Raw genomic sequence first — 13,040 nt, 5'->3', positions numbered from 1 at the left:
ACAAGGATTTGGATGGTTAGTAGCAAAGAACTGGCATTTTTTATTTCTCTTCTTGTTTTCTCGTTTTAGCATTTCATATTTTCAAACTTTATTTTATAACTATAAGGATTATCTTTTCAATTTTAATGAAGTGTAGTCATTAAATGACAAAATTCTAGTATATTGCATAACAGATTCAGGAAACTTTGAGACCATTTAGATCTGCAAATCCGAAGAGTTGTCAATATTGCATCATTGTGACAAAACTTCTTGTCTATGAGCAGATGGTGGAATGATGATGAAGGCTGTTGTGCTGAAGTGTGCAAAACACTAAGTGCACGTCTAACCTTCTGTGGCTTTATGGGAAAGTAAATTGGAACAGATGAGCTGGAATCTGTGGCCTTTAATATTTCATATCATAATAATTTACAAATATCATTGTAAGGTGAGAAAAGGGGAAAAATTTGAACCAGTGATGAGTGATTTTTTTTTTATTTATTTTATTGATTTTAGTTATGCTTTGATGACCAAGAGTAGGGGATGAAAACACCTATTGCAAATGAACAAGTATGGCAGAATTTCTTTAAACATGAATGTTTAAGGAAGACAAAAGATGTATGGATTACTTTTCTGGCAAATTATTTCCAAGTAGACTAACAGCCATGAATTTTTTCTTATCACTTGCAATGAATCTTTTCTGAAGCATAAAAATATACTCTGTTTTAGTTTGTTCACTTCTTTATATTTCCTGACTCTGTCTAGAGGAAGAAAACCTCCATTTGTGTTATTTTTAACACAAAGGAAACTTTTCCTTTTTTTGCTGTCCAGTGAAACTGGAAATGCCTACTGAGTGATAAATAGTCTTCTGTGATAATTTTGCTGCATTAAGCAGGAAGTAAGATGCTGAGAGAGACGGATTAGCATTGACCACTTGGGAGCTTAATTATAGTAACAAGCTTTCTGTGAGAATATCATTTCAATGGTGAATAACACAGATGTATTTTAGTAACTGGACATTATTTAGGATCTTTGACATGCAGCAAGTGCTATGGATTTGTCTATTTTTATGTAACTTTTAAATGTCAGCCTGGACATTATTTAGGATCTTTGACATACAGCAAGTGCTATGGATTTGTCTATTTTTATGTAACTTTTAAATGTCAGCCAACTATCATAAAATGCTTCTTTGAAATGAAGTGGAATTTGTGTATAATTGTGTAAGTAGTCATGGTGTTCTACAAATTTAAATAATTTTTGGCTCTTGTGAATTAAATACACAGCTCTGCAGCAGCAGTCAGTGGTGGCTTTTGAATCTGACTTCAACAAGACAAAGATGGAAGAGATCACTATAACAAAAAAAATAAGGATGATTAGCTTATTTTTATGCATAAATAGTAATTTTGGCCTCTTAATGAGCCTCACAGTGGGTTATGATTATCACTTCAAACTGAAGCTTTCACCCCTGATACCTCATTTTTTCTGAAACTTGCTATACAGCCATATTTTTACAGTATTTTCATTGATGATGGTCACTGAGCTTTAGAGTATGGGAAATCAGTCTGAAGAAGCAACTGCTCTCATGACTGATCTTATCATAGTCCAACACCACTGTTGCAGAGCAACTTTTCGTAAGAGGGTGAATGTTGGGTTTCTGCAAGTACTCACATACAGGTGTATTTGAGATAACATCTGGTTGCTTTAAAAATTTATTCTAATCTTTTCCAAATATGAAAGATCTACAGGTACTCTAGAATAGAATAAAGACAAAACTATATATTTTTTTATCCAATATAGGTTAAATACATCTGAAAGTTTTTCCACATTCTTTTCCTGGGTATGTCTTCTGCAAGCAGTTGAAAATTAGTTAATTCTCAAATTTATTAAAATTTGAGAACTACTACCTTGAGTGAGGGAAGGAACATTTTGTGTATAATACTTGCATTAGAAATGTGTGGAGCTAAAAGGAGTAAAAGTAACAAAAAAAATTTACTGTTAAAGGTAATAATGCTTTACTTAATATTATTTGAATTGTGATTTGCAAATGAGTGATGGACTTTGCAAAATAGGTTTTGGGTACAGAAGTCCAGTTTCTAACATTTCTGAATTTAGCTGCATATGTATGTATATGCCACTTTCAACCCCTGTCTTGTACCCTCACTTAAGTTATAACTGAACACTGATTTCTGAAAAGTCGGGGGTTTTATGTGCATTGCTGCATATTACTTTTTCTTTAAAGCTCTCTTTCACCTCGTTGGCTCTTCCAATGTTGATGTGAAAAATGCAATGACCTTCAGTGGGCCTCTGGAAGACATGTTCGGGTACACAGTCCAACAGTATGAAAACGAGGAAGGGAAATGGTAAGCTGTTTTTATTTTCTTAAATGGAAACTCCAAATTATCAGGTATTCACTGACTCAGACATTGTACTATTATTTATAAGTATGCCTGACACATAAGGGTCAGATTTTGACAGTCGTATTTCTTAAATACACAGTAGTAAGGAAACGTAAAAACATTGGGAGGCTGAAAGATCCAAATTTATTTCCTCAAAGACATAAATAAGTTCACAAGATGGGTAAATTCCCTCCTTGATGGAGCTGAGAAAGTTCTGTGTTTTGCCTGAGCCCTCTTTTTTCCATTTCCCAAATAAAACCATTATCTTTTCCTTGTATTAATGTATTGCCAGTGAAATTGCCATTCTGTTTTACTCAACTGATTCTTCTTCTGTTTTACCTAACTAGCCTGTGTGATGTACTTTTTTTTGAAGTTTTCTGTTAGAGGTTGTCTGAACTGAGATTTTAACTGGTGGGAAGATTTCCCTGTCAAAATATTCATTAATACCGTAGTCTACCCTTCCTTTTGGAGAGCTAATTATATTTTGCAATTAATAATACATTCATATTTGGGACTTGGAGCCTTCTTAATCTGTCTTTTCCTTCTTGTTGTCCTCCTGAACTATAAATTACATTTTGGCATGCTTACTGGTATCATTTCTTCTTGGCCTTCTGATAAATACCTGCTTATGCTTTTCTCTTGTAAAAATAAACTTCACAGGCTAACCACTGGGCCTAACCACAATTTCATGGTAAAAGGTTTGGGTATCCTGAGGTCTCCATGATTATTTGAAGATTGCTCTGTTTTTCACAAAGCTTTGCCAGTAATTTGATATTCTTGGTAAATCCAAGGACTCCCATGGGCAGCCTGGGATGACATGAACTTGGCTGTGTGACAGCCAGGTTGGACTGTTCTTCGGCACCCAAGCAATTCCTCACACAAGTGCAGGGGCTGCCTGACGCCAAGAGTCTGGCCACTACTGTGACTTAGTGTTAACCATTAGCCATAGGGAATGTTCATAGAATTTAAACTGCAGAGCCTGCTTTTGAAAATACTGGCTCTTGTTTCCGTCCTTGTTGTAGGACGAGAGCCATGGGAGCATAATAATGACTTTATTTGAGCTAATTTCGACCTTCAGGAAATGGTATCTCTCCTAGGAGCTGCAATTTTGCAGAGTTAGCTATATTGTTGTAAACTGTCCTGAAACCGTTCAAGACCAAAAAATAATATGAGCTGGAAATGGTAGCTCCTCCAGTAGCTGAAGGAAGACAGGAATCTAAACCAGTGTACTTGAACATCTCTGAAATTAACTCCAGAGCTGCTGTTAAGTTGTCAGGCTTCAAAGTTGCTTTCAGCATAGCAACATCCAGAGCAGGAAATCTGAAGGTTGAGAGTTTAATATACAAAAGAGCTTTGTGGTGCTTTGTCAACTGCTATAATGCTACCTAGATACCACAGATAGGGCTTTTCAGCAACAGAAGTTCTGTGAACCTGGCTGCGGTTGTTTCTCTATATAACTGTGGTCCCCTAAAAATATCCCCACCGCCAAATGTCAAAATGGCCTTTCATATCTCTTCTGTCTTTTCATGGCACCCTTTTCTTCTGAGAAAAGAGCAGCACAGGGACATGATCCTGTTCAGCACTAACCAACTGCCATAGGATGTCAAGCTCACTCAGCTTCTCTTCACTTTAATGGAAGGCTGTGGCGCCCATTTCTAAGTTTGGTGTAAAAAATGAACACATTACAGCATATAGTTGAAAGAGCAGTAAGATCTAGTATACACTCAGAGTATGTAATTTTTCTTTAGAGTTAGTAAATTTAGTATTATTATTTTAAACCTGGATTGTGTACTGGGTTAAAATTGTCCTGTCTTTTTTTTTTTTTTTTTTTTCCCTGGGTTTTTTTTTGTTTGTTTGTTTTTTGTTTTTTGGTTGTTTTTTTTTTTGTAGGCTACATTTTACATATTGTGTCATTCTATTCGAGTGTCTTCTGTCTGGACTCATTAATTTATGATTAAATGTTGAAATGGTTCTGTCAATAACTCTTCGCCCTTAGGACACTTATGTCCAGGAGCAAAACTTAACCCTAAAGTACACACTCTTTCCTGTTTATGCTGTGGTTTCTAATTTAATCCAAGTTCTTTGTTACATATTTAATGGAGCCAGTTGTTATCTGCTGGGTAATGCTGGACTATTTAGTGTAGCCAATGAAGATTTGGGAACAAAAGCAGTGTTCACCTCTAAACAGTGTTTCCTACTGAAAACTGGATTTAAGAGTGGATGCTAATTTGTGTTGCTTACAAAGTGCTATATGAGACTAATGATGTTTTATCACAGCAAATTTTGAAAAAAATAAAAAAAATGCACAAGATAAAAATCCTTATAATTTTTAATAATAAAAATTTCTTTTAATAACACTTTTACTAACATTATTTTTTATTAAGGAGAGTAAAACCATTGTATTTTACACTCCTGGCTCACATTACTTTAGACTGAATTCTTCTGGATGCTTGTGAGCCTCTCCTTTTACATTTGGTCTCTCAGCGTTGAAAATACAATTTCTTCTAAAATATATTAAAGATCAAGGAGCTATTAAATGAAAAAGCACTTTCTTTTTGTATTACTTTTAATACTTGTAATCCACTCACCAGTATTGCATTCATTTTCCAGTGGAATTTTTCAAATTGTTATTCTATTATGTAAGTTGTTTTATAGACACATTTATTTCTGTGTCCTTATTAAAGAGAAGAATGTCTGCTTTTGCTTGTATCTGGAGTAAAAGATACTTTTCTTGCTCTCCATCCTGTACTCCTAGTACAGCAGCTTACTGCAGCTGTGCTCTCTAAGTTTTATTTTCTGACTTTCATGCCTTTCTTAAGAAAAAAGAAATTTCAGGTAACTTATTTCATTTCCAGGGTACTTATTGGCTCACCATTAGTTGGCCAGCCTGAAAAAAGAACAGGAGATGTATACAAATGCCCTGTAGGAAGGGACAACCAATCACCCTGCACAAAACTAAACTTACCAGGTATGAAAAAAAAATAACGGGGTGTGTGTGGAGGGATAATAGGGGTCAGATCTTAGGAGATTTTTAGCTAGTAAATATGCATTAGAATTGTTTCTACAGAGAAAATTTACTTAGGACTCCAGAGCTAAATGTGAAGGAAGTTGTGTTTGCAACATCAAAAATAAATGTATTTTAAAGCTTCTCATTGTCCTATGGAAAACATGCTCATAATTTTAGAATGGGCATTTGGCTGTGGTTTGAAAACTTTATTATGACCAGCATTAATTGACTGTGGTTGGTAGTCCTGGCCATGGAGCAAGAAAGGCCATGGAGCGTAGACTCATGGGTTACCCTTTCCAAAGAGCCTTTATTAATGACATCAGTAAACTTTTAACAAGATGTAACCAGGCTGATGCATCTTACTATGATGCAGGTAAATATTAATCATTTTCATGCTCATGTCAAGAGATACACTATGTAGACCGGAATATCCCCAATCAATATGAATTTCACTAACTATATTTGTTGTGGTATTTTTTGTCTCCTCTTTTCCCTTGAAAGCCTAAATGTCAATAATGTAACCTAACAGTAACAAATATAAAGCTGCTAATCATTTATAGCAGGACAGGGTAAAAAATAAATGTTTGTTTTCTAATTAACAAAACTGTGGTAACAGTAATCTCTTGCTTTCATTGTGCTGTTATTTTAACTTCCTTCTTTTTTGCAGTTCAAGAAAACCATTTGAGACAGCAACCCAGACAAATTTTCTGGGATAAAAGCCAGAATCAGAATTTTTTCTTGATTGTTGTAGTTGAAGAAGGAGGAGGAAGGGTGCTAAAATATTTGATGAAACCAGTGTCAGTCTGGGTTTTATTTTAGAAGCTAGAAGCTCCATGCTAGGGGATATATACTTTAATATTTTGTTTTCATGTTCCCAAATACTTAACATTTTAATCTATTTATAGCTGCTACTTCAGTTCCTAACGTCGTGGAAGTAAAAGAAAACATGACACTTGGAACAACCTTAGTGACTAACCCAAAAGGAGGCTTTCTGGTAAGAAACGACTTTTTCCCAACTTTAAAAGAAGTCTGTTTTTTCCTCAGGTACCATAACAAAAACCTTTCACCCTTTTTCATCTTTTAAAGGCATGTGGACCACTTTATGCGTATAAATGTGGGCGTTTACATTACACAACTGGAGTTTGCTCTAATGTCAGTTCGACTTTTGAAACCATAAAGGCAATTGCTCCGTCTGTGCAAGGTATGCATGCCACAGGAATTCTTTTGTGTATCCAGAAATATAAAGTGCCAAGCAAGACAAATGTATACACATAGGCATACCAAAAAATATGAACTGTTTAACTTAGCTACCAGCATTACCAAGTTAAGTAAATGTTTTCATTGTCCGTATATAACCTAAATTCTTGCTACTTTTGGAATTTATCTCAGTATAAACAATCATTAGAGCACTATGTAACATCCAAACACAATTGCTAAAAATAGTTGCTTATGCTTTTTACTTATGGCCAAAGGTCTTTTTAAATAATGACAGCATCTTAAGATCTCATACAAGCCCAGTTTAATAGTATAGATAAAAATCTTAAAGACCTGGTCCTTTGGAAAAATCTAAGAGGAACAGATTGACATTGAAGAAGGTAGGCATCACTGGTGAGTACTTCAGTTATGTGATCTTCTAATCCCATTCTTAAATTTCTGCTTACAAAGTGCCTTACTGGCAAGGGGAACACAAAAAATATAAGTTCAGCCCAGCCAAGAAGGATATGCATTTGTTACTGATCACAAAAGTAGCTGGAGCTGTGAGATATAATTGATCTTTGTTAGTATCAATTCTTATGTGGCAATTTGCGTTGCAGAGTGTAAAAACCAGTTGGACATTGTCATCGTCCTTGATGGGTCCAATAGCATTTATCCATGGGAGAGTGTCACAGCCTTCCTCAACAGCCTCCTGAAAAACATGGATATAGGTCCTCAGCAAACACAGGTACCACCGTAGATATTTTATGGTTGTTTAATTTGCAAATTGAAAAGGATACGCAGGAGATGGGATGAGAGCATCCTCTATCATCCTCTTCAATTCCAAGAGCTTACAGCAATGGGGTCCTAAAACAAAATAGCTGAAACCACAACAAGGTCAGTGTCTGCCGCCACGTAGCAATGTCAGGGAGGCTATCCCTCCCCCCACTGCTCAGGCAATCTGCAGAAGCAGACTTTCTAACCTAAAGACAGAAGTTAAGTATGTTAAGTGAGGCCATTTGAATGCTGTCCTTTCCCACTTCCTTCCTCTCCAAAACCACTTCTTGTCTCTTTTTGTACTTCACAGCGCAAAGGTCATTTCTGCTCCTCCAGAGCACACATGCGTAGTTCAGACAGCCTTTAATTGTAAGCTTTTTGGACTCAATAGTTTGTACTGTGGAACATTGAGTATACATGATTAAACATTTGAAATCATAGTTAATGAGTGGCTGTTAAACTACGTGTTATTAATGACAGAAGCTGCATTTATATAATAAGTGGAGAGAGCCAAATTCCCAGCTGCTATAAGTCAGGATGGTTCCACCAGAATTAACAGAGCTACAATCAGTTACCCCAGCTGAGGATCTCAGATATGTTTCACAGTCCGCTAAAGAGAGTATGTAAATAGCAGTATCAGCAGAACTCAGGGAAGGGGGAAACGTGGACACTGGGATACGTTTTGACACAGAAAGTTGTCTTAACAACATCAGAAGAAACCAGGTCTTCCTTTCACTTTTCCCTTTTCCCCCTCTCAAAACCAAGGATTTTATGGGATCCTGTATAGTATTTGATATGCTGCAGGACAATACTTACAGGGTTTGCTACTTCAAGTTCCTTACATTCAGTTACTACATTCACAAAGGAGACTGTGAGAAGGTGTAAAGAATACATTTGTCTGCAGAGAGTATTCCTGTCATTTTCCAAATTAATTGGGATTTGCTAGTTAACTACCCAGCTCCCCTGTTGGCTGTACTGAACAGTAGCTGATAAAATTATTTTTTATAAACTGTCAACTTTACAATCATGTCCTGTTATTTTAAACATGCTGTTCTTCCAGATATTGTGAGGAAGAAGCAAAAACACTTTGTCAAATTTAATAGAAAGGAAAAAAAAATTCTTCCTGGTCCCTCAAGCTGGTCATTACTCAAATATGTGCCATCTTGGGAAAATACTTAAACCTGTACTTCCCAGTACAGAACAATGGCTGCATGGAAATCATCACTACCCACAGGGCTTCTTGGGAGTAGTACACAGGGCAATCAACTGTACTACACCTTCACCCATCTTTCTCACCCTGCAATTCCTAAATTTTTACATTGCCACACCTCTGTTATGTTTGATTTTGGAATCCTGCCTCATGTGTGACACTCAGCTTGTGCACAAAAGGTCTCTTGCTGGCCTGCAGTCCAGAAGCCTCCCATCTCCACCTACAAAATCTGTTCTACCCACAGTTTGGCATAGCTGCCCCTCTTCTCACACGTACACTTATTCAGTTGAGAATGTCAGCTTTGGCATCTGATTGCTACAGAGCAGAAACACTTGAGAGGAAGATAAGAAAGGGATAAGGGGGAGAGAGGCTGAAAAACTGGAAATGGAAGGCAAAAACTAGGTGGAATTTTCTTGGTTCCTCTTTCCTTCCCCCTTTGCTTAGAATGCATCACATCGCTCTCTTCTCCTCTAAGCCCTTTGCTTGGGAAGGCTGGCACAGCCCAAGATAGTAATGAGTTTCTACCATCTCCTCCACCCACACTGTCTCCTTTTTCAGACACTGTGTTTAAGTGACTGTTGAATGGGGAAGAGGAGAAAGGACAGAACAGGGCATATTTCTCCCCTGTCCTCTGAGAGCACAGAAAAGAAATATGGGAAATGCTGTTTTCTTTCTGTCAGTTTAAATTGATTTTTCCATGTTCATCTTTCGGGGATTGTCAAGCACATAGAAATCAGTGGATTTTCACGGACTTCAGATTGTTTTCCTCTTTCACGGGAAAGGAATGAGGTTATTACAGAATAACTCCTTAGCAGCTTGGGTGTGACTTGTTTAAAACCATGTTTTGATTAGACGCTTGCAAGATATTTTTTTCCCACTTACCCCTTCCATGAACAATGGTCATTAGATTTGTGGTAAGTCAGGAGTGAAATTTCTCAGTGTCCCATGTTTGACAATTTTGAAAGTGAAAGCCAGGAGATTCAGATGCAAACAACGAAAGTTTTTGGTATATTTTTTCCCGAAGTATTTCCTTCCCTTCCTTTTTCTGTTCTCCAGAAAATCCCAACACCATACTTGTAGTTTAGCTACATACCCTGAGCTTAAGAATAAAAGAAGTAAATGGAAAGTGATGGCAGAAAAGTAGACATGGAAGAAGGAATTAAATTGGGGGGAAAAAAATGTATAAGTGGGAACAAAATATTTCTCCTGGCCTTATTCCACATTTTAATGTAGCTGCATAGAAGACTGGTTTTTTCCTCCTTTTTTTTTAACATTTGTAGAGGTAATTGTCTTTTTAATACAAGAGTATGGTTTCTAATTCTCTACATATGAACATTCTGTGGTAAGAGAATATCAAAAGAGCAGAATGCTTCCAGATATGTTCAATTCCAGCTTTAAAGCTATGTTGGAATGACCTTCAGAAATTTCCAGACAGGTTTTATTTTTCCATTAATATAGGACATAGGCAGTTATAGGTGTTTGGTCCGTACCTGATTTTATCTCCAAAGGGACTGTATGAGTGGATGAATAAGTCATGCCATGTCATATCTCATGATCAGTTTTGTCTTCAGAAGAACAGAAGAGTGTTAAAAAGGTGTTAAGAAGATTTGGGCTAAGAAAGATGTTTGCAATAGTTTACAAGTGATTTCTGTCTGAGTCCTTGCAAGGAAACAAAATGTAGCAGAATTAATTCAATTTTCTTTGATTCAGGTATCTTTAGCACATTCTCTGTATGATAAAATGCATTATCCACCAGTGCTTCCCAAGGCATCTATGCTTTTCTTTTTTCTCAAATACAGCCAAAAATATTTCTTATTTTCCTCCACATCCTAGTGATGAAAGTCCCAGAATATCATTTCCGTGTACTAAATGGTTTTCCTTTCTTTCTTTTTTTTTTTTTTTTTTTGTGTGTGTGTGTGTGTGGTGATGTTGTTTTTTACCAAATAGATCAGCTTAGTAATTTATTGAGAAAGCCAGAATGTACTTTCCAAATAAGGGGCGGTATTCACTTATAGAACAAGAATAAATACTTGCCCTCAGAAATGTTTTGTTCAAAGTAGAACAGCCCTTCACTTGCCTGTTCTCTTGTACAACACTTTTTCACAGGAACTGGGGACAATTAATGAATTATTCCCTTGTGTAATGTAAAAGCCATGGAATGCTAGGGAAGGGAACATTAGTTTAGGCATTACAAAGATGTTCAATAGATTATGGTCAGTAATGCTGGGAAAAATACTGGGTTTTCTGGAGTAGAGCAGAATGATGTCCTTCTGTATAGTACTATTGCATTTTCAAGGTTTAATATAAACAAGCAAATCAACACATACAAAGCCTGCAAGCATCATTCTTAGGGGCTTGCTGAAGTTACATAGTGTGAAGAGGTTTATTGTCCCATAAAAGCACATTTGCATCATGTAGATGCGTCATTTAGAGTTTTCCGTTAGATTAAAAGGCTGCAAAAGCTTAAAATTTCATTGCTATCTGGTAGAATATAGTTCTAATTTCACAAGGTGGATTTGATTCTGTGATCCTATAGGAAACTGGAACATGCAGCCTAGTAGTATTTTATCAATTCTGGGAAGTTTTTCATTACTGTTTTTGAGGAATGGGCCATCTTTGATGCCATGAAATATGTAGAACATGATGAGCAGTGTTTTCAAAACTAGTACTAAGGAAGGGTCCCTCAGAACAACAATTGTATCCCATAAGATAACCACATGCCCCCCTTCCTTCCTGATTTACAAGCTAAGCAACACAGTGCAGTTTTCCAGACTCAGATGTTCTTCCCATTCACTTCCTGAGAAGGAAATGCTCAAAATGTTTACTTACTGTGATCATGGACAATGTTTCCTTTCAAATAGGAAATGATACAACTCAATGTCAGCCTGTAATCTTTTTTAAGATAAAGACAACACCAACATGGATCTCTAGAATCAAGACTGGCAGGTACTTTTCACACTGGTATCAGTTAATAGTTGATTTAATCCTTGATACCAATAAAATCCTCTTAGTTGTAGGATTAGGGACCCAGGATAAGGAACCTAGGAATCCACAGCACTGGGCTCCCTTGCTTACAATAGTTTCTGGCCACACTTGTGCGTGGTCCTGGAATACTAAGGCACTCCTCCTGCACCAAAAAGTCAAAAATAATGAAAGTCCCTTGTTTATCACCAGTTAATGGCATTCTTTTTAAATGACTAGCAACATCCTGTTCAGGTTATACTGTATGTCACTTTTGATGCGTGCCACAGAATTGTTGCCTTGGAGGGAATGAGTTAAAAATGTCATCTTTAGCTTGGGGTTTAGTCAGTGCCACATGACTGCTCTGAGTGGTAATAACAGCATGTGCCCCAGCCTGTTGTGTAAACATTGTGCAGGATTAATAGGCTGCTGCCCGCGAGAGCATGCAGTATCTGGATGCTCTCAGCTGCAGGTGGAAGAGGGCATGCCTTCAAGAGAGAATTAAAATATCTTAAAGGGAGCAACTTGTCATAGCTTTAAACTTAAATCTGTTCCTGCAGATTTGATAGTATTTTCAAAAGGGTACAGAAATTGAGTGGGATAGATTTTGCTGCCGCATACCATTGTGATTATAGTCCCACATTCTTACGTAACTAGCTCTTCATAATGGTCATGATATTGATGTTTAGTATCAAATATTTATCCAACTCTAACCCTTCTATACCAATAAAGCAGTTGCAAAGCCAGTTCTAAAATAATATAATCTCATAAATATCCCAGAGATTGTATTGATCTCCAGTACCTAAATGCTAGAGTGCTTTTAATAATAGATGAATGAGACATAAATGCCACATAATACTGCATTATCCTAAATAACGCCTATAAATTGCCATGTGTAACATAAAATTGAAATATGCTAATGGAACATTGTGTGGATTCTTCCCAGTAAAAGCTGTCAGGAACCTGCCAAAACATTAAAACTGACAGAGATGAATGAGAGAAATTAATTTATATTTAAGAATATTGCTCATCCTTTTATTTCACACATGCTTTTGCAGCAGGTTCCCTCAGGCATTTGTGGTTGGATTTCAATCCCATGCATTGATATTTTTCGCAAAGACTTGTCTTGCTGAGATCATCTAAAGTGTTTACATCATCCTACCCCATTCCAAAAACCACCATTTTTTTCGTTTTCCTCTCTGGCACTTGTCTTACTTCAGCTCTCCTCCTGCTGGGAGAACAGCCATGTCTTAGACTGCCCTGCTATCTTCACATCAAGAGAAGGGTACTTGAGTCTTCCTCTCACCCGAGGGCCTGAATTTGTCATTGCAGTGCTATTTCTAGGCTATGTTTATGGTAAATAAAGTATCAGCTATAGGAATAGTGTATTTGGAGGGAATGAACAGAGTTGTGAGTGAACCATGGCCTCGTATGCTATAAGGAAAACTATTCTGAGAAGTTGTGGCTGGTGATCAGGGTATTGGTCTGCTTTGGCCTAGAGTTGAGCAGAGCTGCAACG

The 13,040-nt window shown here is 36.8% G+C and overlaps 1 protein-coding gene across 4 annotated transcripts in view; it reads left to right on the top strand.

Annotated features, from left to right (window-relative positions):
• Window positions 1–13,040, top strand: part of LOC136004617 (integrin alpha-1-like) — an 80,863-nt gene that overhangs the window by 26,664 nt on the left and 41,159 nt on the right. For all 4 annotated transcript variants that reach the window (XM_065661236.1, XM_065661235.1, XM_065661234.1 and 1 more), the window contains 5 exons: window positions 2,216–2,336; window positions 5,228–5,340; window positions 6,285–6,373; window positions 6,466–6,580; window positions 7,194–7,321. In XM_065661236.1, the coding sequence (XP_065517308.1) occupies window positions 2,216–2,336; window positions 5,228–5,340; window positions 6,285–6,373; window positions 6,466–6,580; window positions 7,194–7,321 (566 nt within the window). The remainder of the gene's footprint in view (window positions 1–2,215; window positions 2,337–5,227; window positions 5,341–6,284; window positions 6,374–6,465; window positions 6,581–7,193; window positions 7,322–13,040) is intronic.

This window comes from Lathamus discolor, chromosome Z (assembly GCF_037157495.1).
Source record: "Lathamus discolor isolate bLatDis1 chromosome Z, bLatDis1.hap1, whole genome shotgun sequence".
Classification (NCBI taxonomy): domain Eukaryota; kingdom Metazoa; phylum Chordata; class Aves; order Psittaciformes; family Psittacidae; genus Lathamus; species Lathamus discolor.
Note: the sequence above shows the minus strand (reverse complement) of the source record. Positions and strands in the feature narration are given on the sequence as shown.